Source organism: Solanum lycopersicum, chromosome 5, assembly GCF_036512215.1.
Source record: "Solanum lycopersicum chromosome 5, SLM_r2.1".
In the NCBI taxonomy this organism is placed as follows: domain Eukaryota; kingdom Viridiplantae; phylum Streptophyta; class Magnoliopsida; order Solanales; family Solanaceae; genus Solanum; species Solanum lycopersicum.
Window position 1 is genome coordinate 38,255,015 of NC_090804.1, and position 19,594 is coordinate 38,274,608.

Genomic DNA, 19,594 nt, shown 5'->3' on the forward strand with positions numbered 1-19,594 from the left:
ATCCTCTCAAATATTTCTCTCTCTAATGTTTGAAGAAAAAGTTAGGGTTTCAAGTAAAGATTCCATTATACTCTAATTTCATGTTTTTGGCATCAACATGTGATAGTACATATTTAGTTCTTTCCTCCATATGGCATTTAAATTCTCTTATTTTCACTATATAGGATCTCCAATGCAACCTAGGGTATTTGCTTAATCTCATGGGTTCTTTTCAATGATGATTTAATTGATTGATTTATGTCCTTTCAGACACAAATTGATGAAATTGCATGTTTCTATGTTGAATCACCATTAACCCATGTGAAATCCATGTTTTCCATAATTTATCATATAATTAAGCTTTTGAATTACTAAATATGAAATTATGAAGATATGCATGTTCTTATGAAATTTAGGTAAAACAATTGAAGTTTCTTTCAGAGTAAATAATCCATGTTCTTGTTGTGTTGTGAAAGGAGTTTTCATATATAGATGGAGGAATTATTGTGAAAGGTTTCTCATATCAGGAACTATTAGAATTGGAAGGTTTTCTTAACTAACTTTGAATTAAGGTTAAAAAGCTATTCTAAGAAAACCTAACTTGGATTACTTGGTAAATTTTACCTTTCTATGGATAATAATATAAAATTATCATTCCTTGGCTATTTGCTGGACATTCAGATGTATAATAAGACAAGTCAAGATTAAAGACTATCTCGTGGAACTTACTCTTAGCACTAAGAGAATATTGAGATGATTATTTCCTATAGCTTTAGGTCGAGCTTCTAGTATCAATATCCTTATCCTATACATTTGTTCCCCCATATGATGATTGTTGATAGACATTATCTAGAGGATTCAAATAAGATAGATGTCCATGGTCTTCTAGTAACATATTATCTAGTGCATTCTCATAAGTAGGATATTTATTTTTGTTGTGGGAAAACACCGAGTTCTATGTTAATAACTCACGTTGTATTACATATAGGTTAAAGGATAATATCCCATAAGAATGAATTAAGTCTACTTCTAGAAGTATATTACAAATGTTTAAAACATGTTAGCTTGCATTGACCATGTTTTATGATTTATATTTTCTCAACCTTTAACTTCTTATTTAGCTTTGTCATTGTATGACATGACAAGATCTTTATTAACATGATTTTATAATTTTATTCGTTGATATAATAATTTATTTATTTTTAATAACTCATAATTTGACCTACATTCTTTAAGAAATGTAGTGTCTGACGTTCCGATTTTGCATCCCCTTGTGTAAATTTAACTATACTAGAGTTGAAGATTGGTGAGCCTCATGGTTCGAGGACCGAGATTTATTTTTATTAATTTTACTTCTTTACAATATTATATATCATGAATGGGTTACGTCCCGATTACTCATCTTGTACTATATGGCTTTGAAAGTACATTAGACTTCTACTACTTCTTATAACTTTTATGTTTCAAATTTGGCTTTTAAAATCTCTTAATTTTCTATTATCTTGTAATGTATACCAAGTGGCTTGTGTGGGGCCTCTTTGGGTCTTATACTCTATGTCACGTGTAGTGTATACATCGGATCTTGACACACTTGTCTATTAGATAAAAAAGTTTAAAAATGTACTAGGAAGTCCCATAAGGTAGATCGAACACAGTCTTGTTCATGAGCTTGAAGCCTCATTTAAATATAGGATGCTATACGATGGTTAGGAAACACTATTTGTTTCAATACTCTTATGTCATTCAATAGTGCTTAACTCCATAATATATCTTTTCTAATTCTTATTCGATGCTCTATAGTGCATGGACACTTAAAAGGCATATTCTACAAAGAAATGTACAGGAGAATATGGAACGAAAAGCTACTCCTCAAGCTATTCTAGTTTTGGTAAACCCTTTGGTCGAAGAAGTGACTAATCCAAAGTTTATGGTTACTTTTCAAGTCACAAACAAATTGTGAGGTTGTGGTCTCAATGAACCCAAATGTTTGTATGGTGGCAGGTAGAGTGAAAGACTTAACTAAAATGAATCCTCTAGACTTCCATGGTTCGAAGGTTTAGGAAGAAACTACAAATTTGATTAGTGAAGTGTAAAATGCGGAACATGATTCTTATAAACTCAAAGGTGTTTCTCAAATATGTTCAACTAATGGAAAGAGGTGATATTGAAGATTCAGATTCTCTAGATTGGGAAAAGTCCAAAGTTGCTCTCCCTAATAGGATCTTTCCATTTGAATTTAAGGTGGAAAATATTCTTGAATTCATCAACAATTATCAATGAAGTATGAGAGTGAAACAATATGCTTTGAAGTTACACAATTATCTCGATATGATCTTACAATTGTTGCAATTTAAAGGAAAAAATGAGTATGTTTTTTTTGGGTGTGTAAGAAATGTTGGTGAAGGAATTTCATACCTTCATGATTATCAAATATATGGGAATTTCTCATCTCATAATTAATTCACAACCAATAGAAGCGGAGAAACAAAAGAAAAGGTCTAGGGAGGTAAATAAAGCCAAGAACGGTGGTGGTGACTTTTCACATTGAATGTCTTAAAGACATGGTCGTGCTAGTTTGGACAAAGGTTTTCCTTTCAAGGTTATTCCAATTCTTATGCTAATATAAACAAAGATATTGTTCCTAACTCGAATCCTAAGGGAGGAATAGTGGTTTTTCCTCTTTGTCTACTTATACTAGGGGTGGAAAGAAGAATGAGGTTAAGCTCTTAGTAGACGTGAACGGTTTCTTTGGTTTTTGTATGAGTTTTCATCATTTTCAAATGAATTTGTTTCAGGGGATATAAGATAAGCAAGATCAACCTAGTGGTTTGGGTTTAAGTGCTCAAGAGCAAACCTGATTCTATGTACTCAAAACTCCCCATAAGAAATAGGATTCTCTAGACATGGTTACTAGTATGTTGGAAGTCTTTAAACTTAATTTTTATGATTTACTTAACACCATTGCTACCTTGTCTTTTTGACTCCATATTTGTGTATGATGTTTGTTGTTCCTATGGATATGTTGTTAGATATGTTCTCTGTCTCTACTCCAGTTGGTGATTCTACTGTAGCTATGAGGGTCTATAGAAAGTTTCTCGTTCCCTGACCCATATTATCACTTATGATGATCTTCTAGACCTTGATATGCTATATTTTTATTTTATCCCTTGTATGGATTGAGTGCATTCATATTACGCTTTTATTGATTATTGAAATAGTGTAGTCAAGTTTTGGTTTCGAAATGAAACCATACTAGAGTGGAAAGGGGGAACTCTATGCCTATGAGTTCGTTTGTTTCTTGTCTTAAATCTATAAAGATAATGTTTAAGGGTTATATTTTTATAATAATGTAGGCAAGATTATGATTTAGTACAAAAATGTACCAAGTATGATAGACATGTTTAAAATTATGTAACTGTGGGACCTTTTTCATGACATGCAATAACCAAGATAAATCATTAGATAAAAGGTTAAGAAAAATATATCATAAATTATCGTTAATGAAAGCAAACAACATTAGAATATTCATGAGATGATTCTAGATATAAATTTAGCTTATTCGTGTGTGAGATTTACTTTTAACAAAATTTTAAGACCATGCGAGCTATTAACATACATTTTTGTGTCCACGCCACACCGAAAAGGGGTGTCCTACTTTTTTAAGGTGAGATCATGAACTACATTCCTAAGTTCATTCACTAGCTAATGTCTATCAAAGACAATAATCCTATGGGAGAACTTAGGTATGGATCAGAAGACCGCTTCTGAAACTTTACCTCAAGCTATACGAGAGCTTCAATCACAATATCTTGTTGGTGTTAATAGTAAGTGCCACATAATAATTTTTTTTCTTAAATTTTCGTATTCTCAATGGAAAGGCACATAAAATACACAGTCCAAGATAATGTTACAATGGAAATGTAGAATTAAGCAACCAATAGAATCGAGGTTTCAATTTAATAGCTCCATAATCTATATCAAAAGTTTATTTTAAAAAACCTTTCAACTCTAAGAATCATTTATGTGAGAAAACCATTCTCAGTCATGCCTTCATGTGTAAATTATAAATCCATTCACAACATATCAACAACATTCATGTTTTACTCTCACAGTAACTGAAATTCTTACACTAACCTAGTACAACTCAAGAAACATCCTAGTACTTAACCTAAGATGGACCAAAAGGGTTAATTTTGGTACCAATGATTTAGGGGCTCTTTAGTAATCACCCTAGGTCCCTTAATTAATTAAATTAGCCATTTATTTAATTAGTTTAAAGGGGGAAAATTAAATTTTTAGGAATAAAATCAGATTTTACCAAGTATTATGTTCTCCTATGTTTAGTTAATTAGTCCGTTGAATTAAATTATGAAACCTAAGCTTTATAATTCAAGAACATTTCCTAAACCTAAAAATCACGATCAAAAATTTGAGACTCACGACGCTGAAAACTAGGGTTTTTCTGGTTTTCTCGTCGAACTTATTTGACCGTAGTATCCTTTTCGATTTCATATTGAAGAGGTTAAAGATCACGTTGTTGGTATGTGGAGCCAGCAGATTTTACGTGTAGTGTTTTTTAATTGTGAATGTCGATTCACCTATGAATTTCGATTCACCTAAACGTGAATCATGAATTGACAATGTGTTACATACACCCGTAATTGTTTTAAGTATTGTTGTGTTTGTCCAAATGTTTCATTGTTGTAATTAATACGTTATGAAGGTGTTAAATTCATCAAATATTAAGATTATTCTATCTAATATGTGTTCAAATTTTTACCCTAATGTCATGTAACAAGACAAGTTAAGAGAATAATACTATGTTAAGTTGTGTCCGAAACTGTTATGTATGAAGATGATTAAGGTTTTTTGTGCGTGCCTATTGTAAATGTGACTTGTTGATGATGTTGTGTTCTTTAAATAATCATATTATGTGGTTCAAGATGTTTAAAAACGTTATGCCTAAAGTTATGTTATAAGGTTGTCTAAAAAGATCTCCATGAAATCATAATTTGAGTGATTGATTGGCTTATACCAATAAAATGGCTAAAAATACATTGTCCAAAAGGGATGCATCCAAATTGATACAGCATTATGTTAAATGATTAAAAGATTGTCTAATGAATAATATAAATATCCAACCATGCATGAAAGAATGTAAAATTGTCTTATTCCATAAAAGATGGTTATGTAATCTATATCCAAATATTTATGCCAATAGTTATCATCTGTCAATCTTGTCTAGTAAGCGTATCAAATATATTATAAGAACTTCCAAAGTAATTCAATGAATCCATAACCAAGGGCATACAATCCATTGGGACAACTCCCAGCATTCTCTAAAAGAATGAACTATGAACATATGTAACTCATTGAAAGAAGTGTTTATCCTCCATTAACGATGAAATGAAGCAACTAAACTAAAATAAAGAAGTAACGTGAGTTATAAATAGGTCATTTTGAGAACTAGGACTAGTTCGACTCCTTTTGAAAATTTAAGAGGTATTTTAAACTATTTGATAACTAGGAGTACTTAGTTGATACATATATCTATATTATAATTAATATACTTGAATAATAATTGGGTCAAATTCTTTTTTTAATAACCCTTACCATTTGACTATATAATTAAAACAAATCAGTTAGGTTATTTTAGAAGAAGTAAAAAAAATATAAAGTTTAGAAACTACCTAGAGACGAGAGGGACCGACGGCTGCGGAGAACATTAATTTCCAGGTAAATCAATCCAAATTTGTAAAGGTTTATGTGTAATTGTATGGTACACTTGCATTAATATAATAAAATAAGATTTTGAGAGGATTAAATTGTAATGTACAGTCACTGTAATGTTTTTTTAAAAACTATAATGTGGCATATGATTTATTTGATAATGGCGGCCAATGATTGCTTAATCGTTGGATACAATTGGTTTATCATGCAATTATATGCATATTCCTTTACAATTTAGACATTTGACAATACCATTTGAAGAAAACAGAAAAAAGAACGTGGTCTGCATTATCGTATTCCTTGATTTTCCTTATTAATTCTTATTTGTATTTATTTTATCAAATTATGATACTAGTTCTTGATATATTAAGGTAGGTAATTAATTATTAGGTGTATATTATATGATTTAGCATTGAATCTAGGGTATTTGGAGAGGTTAAGGTTAATTTCTTGGCTTGAAATTTGACGAATTGGCATATAAATTATACCAAGATTTGACGCTTGATTAGAGATATGAATGAGTTTAGGGTCTATGATATAGATATAATACTATGAATGTCTACAAATTCGCTTATTTATGAATATTGAATCATTGGTAGATCGTGAACATTACAAAACATTGCAAAAAGGGAAGGAACTATCTTGAAGATTCGTGACACGAATTTGGCACTTGAGGTATGTTAAGACTGTTAGACTTGTTGAAGGACGTTTTCCTAATTAAAGATTAAAAATAAAAATAGACAAAGGGGTAAGGGGAAAATATGGTGGTCTCGTATCAATGGTGTGACGGGCATTGGTACGAGTACCGGTGTTATAAAATGGAAAATTTCTATTATAGAATGTGGGTTGAAATTTGAGAATGTCAAGGCATATGGGCATTAGCTGATATATTATTGACTTGAATTCCTTGTGTGATTTTGTTTTATTTATTTCACCCGTATAGTTGAGATAATTGAGGTGGTTATGTATTATATTCATATTGATTGATTGAGATGCATCATCATCCCCTCTATTGAAACAACATTGTGCACATGCATAGAGATGAGACTGATTATAAGTTGGGCACGTGGAGATTGTCCGTACTGGGGATGGTGAGATGTTAAGATTGTAATTTGGGCACGTGGAGACCGTCCGTGCGAAAATTGTTTGATATTATGATAGTGCGTTGAGATCGTCCGCACAGACACGTGGAGATCGTCCGTGTCAGTATATGTACCTCGCGAGTCCCCCCTGGGTCATCAACTCTCGATGTATTTCTGTGGAGTATCATGTATATACGGTTGAGTGTGTACTGGGTATTCTGAGACAATTCATTACATGGTGTTATATTGCATTGCATTTCATCACATCATTTATTTTGATGATTATATGTTTTGTTTGGTGTTTGGAAAATACTTGATGTTTGATTACCTTTATTGACGAAACTTAAATAGTGAGTGTAATATATATATATATACTTGTATAATTTAAGTATTTATTTTCTTATATAAACTCCCGTCACTACTTCTTCGTGGTCGGTCAATGAGACATACTGAGTACACGTGGTTTCGTACTCATACTACACTTGTTGCACTCTTTGTGGTGCAGATTCGATTCCAAGTTGGAGCACATCTCGAGGAGTAGTTTGAGTCTGAGTTTGGACTGTCTTGGAGTTGTGGTGAGCTGCTTGGCTGTTCTGTGGCCCACACCTCCCTCTATCATTTACTTATTCTGTAATTCAGTATTCAGACAGGATATCTTATGTTAGATTTGTCCTTTTAGTTTCAGACTTGCATCGTATTTTAGAAGCTCTTGTACTCATGACACCATTTCTTGGGTAGTATTTTTTTACAGTTTTCCGCATTCGTACTTATAAGAACTCAGTGTTGGAGATTTGGAAAATTGTTGTCTTTTCACTTATTTGTTAGTTAAGTTTGTTAAAATATGTTGGCTGGCTTACCTATTGGTTTGGAATATAGGTGCCATCACGATTCGGGATTTTGGGTCGTGACAAATTTGGTATCAGAGCTCTAGGTTCATCGGTCTCAAGAGTACAAGAGCAATGTCTAGTAGAGTCTTGCGGATCGGTATGAAGACGTCCATACCTATCTTCGAGAGGCTATATGATATTTAGGTAATATTCTGTTCTTTTATTCATTATCGTGCACACTTGACCTTGTAGAAATTCTAATCTTGATATCTCATTCTCTCTCAGATGGTGAGGAATCGTACATCGGCAAGTGGTGGTCAGGATCCTGTTCCTGCGTCTGCTTCTGGGAACACTATCCGAGGTAGAGGTAGGGGATGAGCTCGAGGTCGGGGTAGGGGTCGTATTGCAGCACCTGTGGATGGTCAAGTACTAATATCTACCCAGGGTCGTGATAGGATCGTACCTCCTGATGCAGAGGTTATTCATGGGGATGTACAAGATCGTGTCAAGGGGGATGGGCCAGCTCAGGATCCACCCAGTACTATTATCCCCCCGGTGCTTCAAGATACCTTGGCTCGTATGTTAGGAATCTTAGAGGGGATGGCCCAGGCAGGAGCTTTGCCTGTCACTTCTGATGGCTCACAGACCCGTGTTGGAGGTCAAACTTCAGACCCGATAGTTGCTCCAGATTCTCAGACTCCCAGAGCTCAGCCAGCTGCCGTTGTAGCTCCTCGTTTGGATAGTATGGAGTTCCCAGATATGACATCACATTTGGTGAATAGACCTTCTATGATTATTGATGAGCAAAAGATGTTTGGGAGGTTCAGACTAATGAATCCTCCTACTTATACTGGTGACTTAGCTGAGGATGCATATGAATTTATAGTTAGTTGTCATGAGAGGTTGCATAATCTTGGATTAGTGGAGTCTCATGGAGTTGATTACACAGCATTTCAGATGACTGGCTCTGCTAAGCAGGGGTGGAGGGATTATATTAGTAGTAGGCCAGTTGGATCTCATCCACTATCCTGGACTCAGTTTACTCATGTATTTCTATCCAAATTTGTTCCAAGCAGTGAGAGGGAGCGCAAAAGGGCCGAGTTTGAGGGTTTGCAGCAAAATGGTATGTCAGTTGCGGAGTATGAGGGTAAATTCATGCCTTGGCTAGGCATGCTTCGATGATACTTCCCACAGAGGCTGAGAGAGTGAGGAGGTTTGTTAAGGGGCTGATTATTCCAATTCGTCTAGGAGTTTGTCAGGTTGCTGCTTCTGGTGTTCCATTCCAGAAAGTGGTAGATGCTGCTAAGGAGTTGGAGATGATTCGGCGTGAGGAATTTGAGCAGCGAGAGGGCAACAGGACTCGTTATTCAGGTGATTATGGTTGTGCTCCGCCTAGGAGTCGGGGTTACTTGGGCATAGGTTATTACCCTCAGTCCAGAAGACCCATTCATGCTACTAAACCAGCGTCTGAGGCTGGTTACGCTGGGCATAACTCTTCGAGCTAAGTGCATACTTCGCAGGGTTCATCTTCTAGACCTGTAGTTCGTGGAGGGCATTCTGGTCATTCAGGTTCCTCTCATCAGCCTGCATCTCGTAGTGGCTGCTTTAAGTGTGGTGATATGGGACACTTTGTGAGAGACTATCCTAGGACCAGACGTGGTGGCTTACATCACAGTTCTCAGGCTTCGACTTCCAGGGCTGCACAACCTCCAGCTAGGGGTGGTGCACCGAATGATAGAGGTGGTTATCATTCAGGTAGAGGTGTCTCTCCTTCTGGTCGAGGTGGTGGTCGTGGAGGTTCACAATCTGATGGAGTTCGTTCTCACTGCTATGCTTTTCCAGGTAGGCCAGAGGCTGAGGCTTCAGATGCTGTTATCACAGGTATTATTCCGATTTGTCATCGATCAGCTATTGTATTATTCGATCCAGGCTCTACTTATTCTTATGTGTCCATATATTTTTCTCCTAGTCTAGATATATTATGTGAGTCTCTTGATTTGCTGATACGTGTCTCTACTCCTGTCGGGGATTCTGTGGTTGTAGATCGGGTGTATCGATTATGTACCGTTACATTGATGGGGTATGACACTCATGCAGATTTAAAGGTCTTAGATATGATAGATTTTGATGTGATTCTCGGTATGGATTGATTATCTTCTTACCACGCAATTTTAAATTGTCATGCCAAGACCATTACTTTAGCTATGCCTGGAATTCCTATAGTAGAATGGAGAGGTTCACTTAGTCACCTTTCTAAGGGTGTGATATCATTCCTAATGCTCGTCAGTTGGTACAGAGAGGATGTTTGGCTTACTTGGCCCACATTCGAGATACTAGTATTGAGACTCCTATGGTTGAGTCTATTCCAGTGGTGAGTGAATTTTCAGAGGTATTCCTGACCGATTTGCCAGGTCTTCCACTAGATCGTGATATTGATTTTTGTATTGATGTGGAGCCAGGCACTCGGCCTATTTCCATTCCTCCTTATCGTATGGCACCGGCTGAATTCAAAAAGTTGAAGGAACAGTTGCAGGATTTGTTGAGCAAAGGTTTTATTAGACCGAGTGTATCTCCTTGAGGTGCTCCAGTGTTATTTGTGAAGAAAAAATATGGATCTATGCGTATGTGTATTGACTATCGGCAGTTGAACAAGGTAACCATCAGAAATAAGTATCCGATACCTCGTATTGATGATTTATTTGATCAGTTACAGGGTGCTTCAGTTTTTTCCAAAATTGACTTGAGATCTGGCTATCATCAGCTGAAGGTTAGGGCGGAGGATATCCCTAAGACAGCTTTTCGAACACGTTATGGTCATTACGAGTTTTTGGTTATGTCTTTCGGACTGACTAATTCCCCAGCAGCTTTTAATGATTTGATGAGTGGAGTGTTCAGACCGTATTTAGATTCCTTTGTTATTGTCTTCATAGATATATTGATATACTCACGCACTAAGGAGGAACATGAGCATCATTTGAGGATTCTTCTTGGTATTCTAAAGGAGAAGAAGCTTTATGCAAAGTTTTCAAAGTGTGAGTTTTGGCTTAGTTCGGTAGCATTCTTGGGACATGTAGTGTCCAAGGAGGGTATCATGGTGGATCCTAAGAAGATTGAGGCGGTTAGAGATTGATTCAGACCTACTTTAGTTTCTTGGGCCTTGCAGGTTATTATCGACGGTTTGTTGAGGGTTTCTCATCCATTGCATCTCCATTAACTAGATTGACACAGAAGGAGGTGACTTTTCAGTGGTCTGACGAATGTGAGATTAGTTTCCAAACTCTTAAGACTTTATTGACTACTGCTCCGATTTTGACCCTACCCGTGGAGGGAGAGGGTTTTGTCGTATATTGTGATGCTTCTCGGGTTGGTCTTGGTTGTGTGTTGATGCAGAAGGGAAGGGTGATAGCTTATGCTTCGAGGCAGTTAAAGGTTTATGAGAAGAACTACCCTATTCATGATTTAGAATTGGCGGCTGTGGTGTTTGAATTAAAGATTTGGAGGCATTATCTTTATGGTGTGCATTGTGAGGTGTTCACGGATCATCGTAGTCTCCAATATATATTCAATCAGAGAGATCTGAATTTGAGGCAGCGGAGATGGTTGGAGTTGCTCAAGGACTACGACATGACTATTCTTTATCATCAAGACAAGGCAAATATTATAGCAGATGCCTTGAGTCGAAAGGTGGTAAGTATAGGTAGTCTAGCCATGTTACAGGTCGACGAGCGTCATTTAGCTAGGGATGTCCAATCCTTGGACAATAGCTTTGTGAGACTTGATATTTCAAAATCTGGTAAGGTGTTGGCTTATATGGAGGCTAGGTCATCCTTGTTGGAGCAGATTCAGGCTCAACAGTTTGATGATGGTGATTTATGTAAGATTAGGGACAAGGTGTTAAAAGGAGAAGCCAAGGCCGTAATTCTTGATAGTGAAGGATTTTTGAGGATTAAAGATCGTATCTGTGTTCCTCGTACAGGTGATTTGACTAGATTAATCATGGAAGAGGCCCATAGTTCTAGGTACTCTATTCATCTAGGGGCTACTAAGATGTATCGTGACTTGAAGCAACACTATTGGTGGTGTCGTATGAAGAGGGACATAGTAGATTTTGTATCTCGATGTTTGAATTGTCAGCAAGTGAAGTATGAACACCAAAAGCCTAGAGGTATAACTCAGAGGATACCCATACCTGAGTGGATGTGGGAGCGCATTGTTATGGACTTTGTGGTAGGGTTGCCACGTACCTTGGGTAAGTTATATGCTATATGGGTCATCGTGGATCGACTGACTAAGTCTGCACACTTTGTACTAGTTCAGACTACCTATAACTCAGAGAAGTTAGCCAAGATCTATATTCAAGAGATAGTTCGTTTGCATGGGGTTCCTATATCTATTATTTCAGATCGTGGAACCCAATTTACATCTCATTTCTGGCGGTCTATGCAGAAAGATTTGGGCACTCAGTTGGATTTTAGTACAGCCTTTCACCCTCAGACTGATGGTCAGTCTGAGCGGACTATTCAGGTTCTTGAGGACATGTTGCGGGCATGTGTGATTGACTTTGGTGGTCACTGGGATCAGTTCTTGCCATTAGCGGAATTTGCTTACAATAATAGTTATCATTCGAGCATTGAGATGGCACCATTTGAGGCTCTGTATGGTAGGAGATGTCGATCTCCAATTGGCTGGTTTGATGCATTTGAGGTTAGACCATGGGGTATAGATTTGTTGAGGGAGTCCTTGGACAAGGTCAAGTTGATCCAAGATAGACTTCTCCTGGATCAGAGTAGGCAAAAGAGTTATGCAGATCGAAAGATTCGTGATTTAGAGTTTATGGTCGGAGAGAGGGTTTTAATGAAGGTTTCACCTATGAAGGGTGTGATGAGGTTTGGAAAGAAGGGTAAGTTGAGCCCAAGGTATATTGGTCCTTTCGAGATTGTTGAGCGTATTGGTAAGGTGGCGTATCAGTTGGCTTTGCCACCTGGGTTGTCAGGTGTCCATCCTGTATTTCATATTTCAATGCTTATGAAGTATCATCAGGGTGGTGATCATGTGATTCAATGGGATTTAGTGTTACTTGATCAGAATTTGACTTTTGAGGAAGAGTCGATCACCATTTTGGATAGGCAAATTCGGAAGCTAAGGTCCAAGAAGATTGCTTCAGTAAAGGTTCAGTGGAAGCATCATCCAGTGGAGGAGGCTACATGGGAAACAGAGTCAGACATGAGGAGTAAATATCCTCCTCTTTTTTAGCATTCAGGTTAGCTCTTTTCTTTTCCGTTCGAGGACGAACGTTTTTTTAAGTGGGAGGTGATGTAATGACCCGCTAGGTCGTTTTGAGAACTAGGACTAGTTCGACTCCTTTTGAAAATTTAAGAGGTATTTTAAACTATTTGATAACTAGGAGTACTTAGTTGATACATATATCTATATTATAATTAATATACTTGAATAATAATTGGGTCAAATTCTTTTTTTTAATAACCCTTACCATTTAACTACATAATTAAAACAAATCAGTTAGGTTATTTTAGAAGAAGAAAAAAAATATAAAGGTTAGAAACTACCTGGAGACGAGAGGGACCGACGGCTGCGGAGAACATTAATTTCCAGGTAAATCAATCAAAATTTGTAAAGATTTATGTGTAATTGTATGGTACACTTGCATTAATATAATAAAATAAGATTTTGAGAGGATTATATTGTAGTGTATAGTCACTGTAATGTTTTTTTAAAAACAATAATGTGGCATATGATTTATTTGATAATGGCGGCCAATGATTGCTTAATCATTGGATACAATTGGTTTCTCATGCAATTATATGCATATTCCTTTACAAGTTAGACATTTGACAGTACCATTTGAAGATAACGAAAAAAATAACGTGGTCTGCATTATCGTATTCCTTGATTTTCTTTATTAATTCTTATTTGTATTTATTTTATCAATTTATGATACTAGTTCTTGATATATTGAGATAGGTAATTAATTATTAGGTGTATATTATATGATTTAGCATTGAATCTAGGGTATTTGGAGAGGTTAAGGTTAAGTTCTTGGCTTGAAATTTGACGAATTGGCATATAAATTATACCAAGATTTGACGCTTTATTAGAGATATGAATGAGTTTAGGGTCTATGATATACATATAATAATATGAATGTCTACAAACTCGCTTATTTATGAATATTGCATCATTGGTAGATCGTGAACATTACGAAACTTTGCAAAAAGGGAAGGAACTATCTTGAAGATTCGTGACACGAATTTGGCACTTGAGGTATGTTAAGACTGTTAGACTTGTTGAAGGACGTTTTCCTAATTAAAGATTAAAAAAAAAAAATAGACAAAGGGGTAAGGGGAAAATATGGTGGTCTCGTATCAATGGTGTGATGGGCATTGGTACGAGTACCGGTGTTATAAAACGGAAAATTTGTATTATAGAATGTGGGTTGAAATTTGAGAATGCCAAGGCATATCGGCATTAGCTGATATATTATAGACTTGAATTCCTTGTGTGATTGTGTTTTATTTATTTCACCTGTATAATTGAGATAATTGAGGTGGTTATGTATTATATTCATATTGATTGATTGAGATGCATCATCATCCCCTCTATTGAAACAATATTGTGCACATGCATAGAGATGAGACTGAGTATAAGTTGGGCACGTGGAGATTGTCCGTACTGGGGATGGTGAGATGTTAAGATTGTAATTTGGGCACGTGGAGACCGTCCGTGCGAAAATTGTTTGATATTATGATAGTGCGTTGAGATCGACCGCACAGACACATGGAGATCGTCCATGTCGGTATATGGACCTCGCGAGTCCACCATGGGTCATGAACTCTCGATGTATTTCCGTGGAGTATCATGTATATACGGTTGAGTGTGTACTGGGTATTCTGAGATAATTCATTACATGGTGTTATATTGGATTGCATTTCATCACATCATTTTTTTTGATGATTATATATTTTGTTTGGTGTTTGGAAAATACTTGATGTTTGATTACCTTTATTGAAGAAAATTAAATAGTGAGTGTATTATATATATATATACTTGTATAATTTAAGAATTTATTTTCTTATATAAACTCCCGTCACTACTTCTTCGTGGTCGGTCAATATGACATACTGAGTACACGTGGTTTCGTACTCATACTACACTTGTTGCACTCTTTGTGGTGCAGATTGGATTCCAAGTAGGAGCACATCCCGAGGAGCAGTTTGAGTCCGAGTTTGGAGTGTCTTGGAGTTGTGGTGAGCTGCTTGGCTGTTCCGTGGCCCACACCTCCCTCTATCTTTTACTTATTCTGTTATTCAGTATTCAGACAGGATATCCCTTATGTTAGATTTGTCCTTTTAGTTTCAGACTTGCATCGTATTTTAGAAGCTCTTGTACTCATGACACCATTTCTTGGGTAGTATATTTTTTCAGTTTTCCGCATTCGTACTTATAAGAACTCAGTGTTGGATATTTGGAAATTTGTTGTCTTTTCACTTATTTGTTAGTTAAGTTTGTTAAAATATGTTGGTTGGCTTACCTATTGGTCGGGAATATAGGTGCCATCACGATTCGGGATTTTGGGTCGTGACAGGTATAAATTAAGTAAGTGACCAGAGTGGGGTGGTAAAGAAAGTTATACTAGTCTTACTTACACCTAAGCTACTATGTTAAAAGAATACTCACGAGTGAAGATGTTAGAATCTGTGAGACTAGTCTCATTAACACCTAAGAATGATATGAAAGGACAATTCCCATTTCATCAACGTAAAGTAAGGATGATATGTGAGGACAATTTATATTTCATCAATGTAAAGTAAGGATGTTATGTAAGAACAATTCACATTTCATCAATGTAAGTAAGGATGACAAGTCATCAAAAAAGTAAGTAAATATCAATCTAGAAGTAAGATTCCATACTTTAAAAGATAAAGAAGATAATAAAAGTGAGTACAACACTGATAGACTAGTTATGATCATGTGCTTTCACCTGTATGTCTTATGAGACGAGGCTACCAGTGAGGTGGATAAGTAGTATCATTAAGTTCCTAGTCTTCGAACTATGTCTAGGCAACATAGGAACTGGCAAGTGGTTTCCACCTAGCGGACTAGGTATGTTCGGTATCACTTTTACTAGTGATTCCACCAATTTTTTTTGAGCGGGAAAGAGACTGGATTTCATGTTTAGCTCACATGATCTATGTCGGTTAATGCTCACAACATGTTCTTGGTTAAATATAGTCGTCAGCCACTCCTTTTGGTGTGGAGTGAACACTTGAGATGGACTCGCCTTAGCCGGGGAATCACCCCTTTTCAGTGTGGTGCAGACACTAGATTTTATGAGCATCCCACATGATCTAAATTCAATTTTACCGGTTAGTCACCCATTTTCAGTGTGGGAAAGAAACTTGATTACATGTTAAGCTTACATGATCTTATTCCCAATGATGTCACTATGAAAGTGAGAACGAATGATGATTATGGAACGTATGTTCAAAGTGAGCAATGAAGAAGATCTTAATAATGTCAATATCCAATATCACACTCATGAAGTTTCGGTTAACAACGGGCAAAGCCAAATAAGATTGGCCTATAATGACTTCTTATATGATGCCAAAAAAGGAAAGTAGAAACATAATCTTGACTAAATACCTCATAACTTCCCTAAGATGAAAGTAATGAAATAGATAGCATATACAATAGAGAATGGCTTATGAAATGTTAATGAATACATAGTGTAAAGAATGACTTATTATAAGGTAGGGAAATCAATCCTTTGTCCTTCGATTACTTACATCGATTTATTGTGGGTATGGGACTAGAATGAATTATTGCTCTGTGAGTAAAACATAGACTAAAAGAATTATTGAACTAAGCAACAACATGAATAAAAAGATCGAAAATAAAAGTAAGGATAAAGAGGTGAGTTCTCGAGTTAGAAAGGTCAATTTTTCAAATCTTCGTCCAAGTTGTTTTAAATTATGCTAATGATACCAATATATTGTAATAATATGGAAAATTAATTGTGTTCTTTGAATGCATTAAAATAAATCATATTCATACGATAATTCACGACTAAAAAATTAGGAAAGTCTAGTCACTAGACTTTCCAGAAGTTGCATGTTCTTTAGGAAGAGCTTTCCCTCATAATGCGTAGCCTTATGTGTATGTGTGCATATACCTATACATAGTACAGGTGGTGTATTAAACTTATAAAATTTACTATTTTTATAGGTGCAGGTAAGAGGACAAATTGAAGAATCTTTGCAGCGGTTTGGACTCAACGTTCTCCGGACCATTTTGTAGGTCCTCTTAATTTCAAAGATGCTACGGATTTTGTCTAGAATTAGCATTTAGGCATAGCTGGTGGATGTTGTCCCTAGTGTTTCTTTCATACATTTATTTGAAGCATTGTTATAAGGCCGTTTTGGCAAACTACTATGATATGTTACTCTTTTCTTTGAATTGATTTCGCAATCGTAAGATTTTTTTTATGTTGACCTTAGTATATGATGAATTCATAAAATAACTATATGAATTCAATGTATACTTCATACGTTTAAATTTTTTTAAATTTTCCACAAATTTACTTATATGAATGTGATGAATGCAAGAAGAGGCTTGTCTACAACCTTTGAGTGGTCAACGACTCCATTGGCGTTCCGGATTGCAAAATCTTGGTCATTTCAATCTTGGTATAAGAGCATGAGGTCAAATAATCTAGGATTTAATGTTCAACTTAACAATGTTACGTAATTTCTAACATATGGTTTTGAAGCGCGCCACAATCAAGACTTAGAGACTACGTGATGATAGAAAATATTCCCTTGTTCTAGTCTTTATGGTGCTATCTAGAGCTATGAAAATTTGTCTAAGGCGCCAGACTCAAGATCTAGACTTTCAAAGAAGGGTCAATGATGGAAATGCCCAGTGTGACCGAAATACGTGTAGTAAGTGTGTGAGTACATGGTAGATTCTAAAAGCATGCCACAGGTGTTCATAAAGAGGAGGGGTTTCGAGTTTTCTACATATAAGCTCAAGGATATGGCTCAGTTATGGATTGGCTTAATAAATGCCATGCTACAATAGACTGTCGAAATAGGGTAGTAAGGCATTAATTTCCACATAAGTTTGATTAAAATGGGAAGAGCGTGGTTCATATCCTACAGGAAAATAATTTCAAATATTAAAGCAAATAAGATGTTATAAAACAGATACTTAATCCACTTAGTTAGAGTCAATGACTTAGAAGAAGAACTCCCTTCTGTAGCCTCTATGACTGAAGTAAAGAAGATGTTTGGTAGGAAAGGGAATTTGAGTCCGAGGTATGCACGTCATTATGAGATATTACATCAAGTAGGTAAAATTACAAAACTACTTGGCTTCTGTTCATCCAATGTTTCACGTTTTGATGCTCGAGAGGTGTCTAGGCAATCCAGCGTCCATCCTACCCGACGAGGGGTTAGGAGGCTATGGTAATATTTTTTTATGAAGAGTTTCCCGGTGCAATTTTAGATCATCAAGTGAAGAGACTGAAGAATAGGGAGTCTCTCACTATGAAGTTGTTATGTAGGAACACCCTTGTTGAGTGGGCAAGATGGGAGGCCAAGGATAACATGAGATCCCGTTACCCTAACTTGTTTAGTTCTTGAGGTTAGATGTACTCTTCCTAGATCTGTTTTTTCAAGGAACTCTGAGATTTGAGTGCCTCAGTCGATTTTGTATTATAAGTCTATAATCGTGTGTTTTTTACTTGCATTAAATGAGTTAAAATAAATTTATGCGTGCATCATTTTGTTGTTTTTGTATAGATTGATGCAATTTTATGTGTTGCATGAGTTGTGATGTGCATCAAGTTAAGTGTGATTGAGAACGATGTTACTCGATCTCAAATATGAAGCTTTAGGTAAGCTTGAGTTATGCATCATCCAACTTAGTGGGAATCAAATATTCACAAAAGAGGAATGTTTAAGCATGTTAAATTAAGAATTAAAAACCACCATCTTTATTTTAAATGATGTGTAGTGTCATTCAGGGACTAATGTTCCTAAAGAGGGGACAATGTATCATTTCGGAAAAACTACATGTCTAATGAAGTGCCCAGTAAGTCTGTAAGAATTCGTAACGGGGTTATATAGACATTTCGACTCCCAATATCGAGAAATAATGGGCATAGTATAGAAAATTTGGTAAGGGGTATTATCCAATTTCTATAAAATACCCAAATAAGAAATATATTGGGCACTTAGAAAATATTGGCTTAAAGAGTGTTAGCCAATTTTTCTATGTATTATTAATCATGTTAAAGAAATGTACATGAAATGAAGACCCTAAGATAAATTAATATTTAATTCCTCAACTCACAGATTAGGATCCTTGGGACAATAAAGAAATATTACGAATAGGACATCAATAATAGTTAGTTAGGAAAGTACAAAAAATACATGAGCAAGCACATAAGAAAATCATGTGAGAATCGGACATAGGAAGTGCCCACCCTAACCGAATTCGGTTAGGTTAGTTAAGGGGCAGCATGTGCAGACGGGTCCCCTCATGTCAGTCCTAGCTATCTAACTAATTATAGAATATAACCTACTGCCCTAAATATCTAAATAATCTAGGACAAAATTAAATAACCTAATTTGTGCACTCGACAAGCTAAAACATAATCGGGTGGCACTAACTTAGAAACTAGTTAAAGAGACCACCTAGTACCAAACCTAGGATGGTCCAAAAGGTTGGTTATGCTCCTAAAAACTTAGGTATACTTTGATAATTAACCTATACTACTTAATTAATTATTTTCTCAGCTTAATTAATTAATTTAAAAGTACAAAGTCGAAATCGGAATGCAATTTTCAGATTTCAATTAAGACAAGAAAAAGACAACCTAGTACATAACCTAGCATGGTCAGAAGGATTAGTTATGGTTATAAAGACTTAATTGTAATTTAATAATTACCCTAG

General features: G+C 35.8%; 1 protein-coding gene across 1 annotated transcript in view; it reads left to right on the forward strand.

The window, feature by feature from the left end:
- LOC138348798 (uncharacterized) overlaps positions 1-19,594 on the forward strand; it is a 63,533-nt gene that overhangs the window by 20,307 nt on the left and 23,632 nt on the right. Inside the window, exons 2-14 of the mRNA XM_069298378.1 lie at positions 7,297-7,366; positions 7,904-7,979; positions 8,094-8,726; positions 8,813-9,090; positions 9,139-9,499; positions 9,988-10,184; positions 10,380-10,650; positions 10,782-10,852; positions 11,189-11,305; positions 11,459-11,594; positions 12,021-12,273; positions 12,328-12,622; positions 14,814-14,883. Of these exons, the coding sequence (XP_069154479.1) occupies positions 7,297-7,366; positions 7,904-7,979; positions 8,094-8,726; positions 8,813-9,090; positions 9,139-9,499; positions 9,988-10,184; positions 10,380-10,650; positions 10,782-10,852; positions 11,189-11,305; positions 11,459-11,594; positions 12,021-12,273; positions 12,328-12,622; positions 14,814-14,883 (2,828 nt within the window). The remainder of the gene's footprint in view (positions 1-7,296; positions 7,367-7,903; positions 7,980-8,093; positions 8,727-8,812; positions 9,091-9,138; positions 9,500-9,987; positions 10,185-10,379; positions 10,651-10,781; positions 10,853-11,188; positions 11,306-11,458; positions 11,595-12,020; positions 12,274-12,327; positions 12,623-14,813; positions 14,884-19,594) is intronic.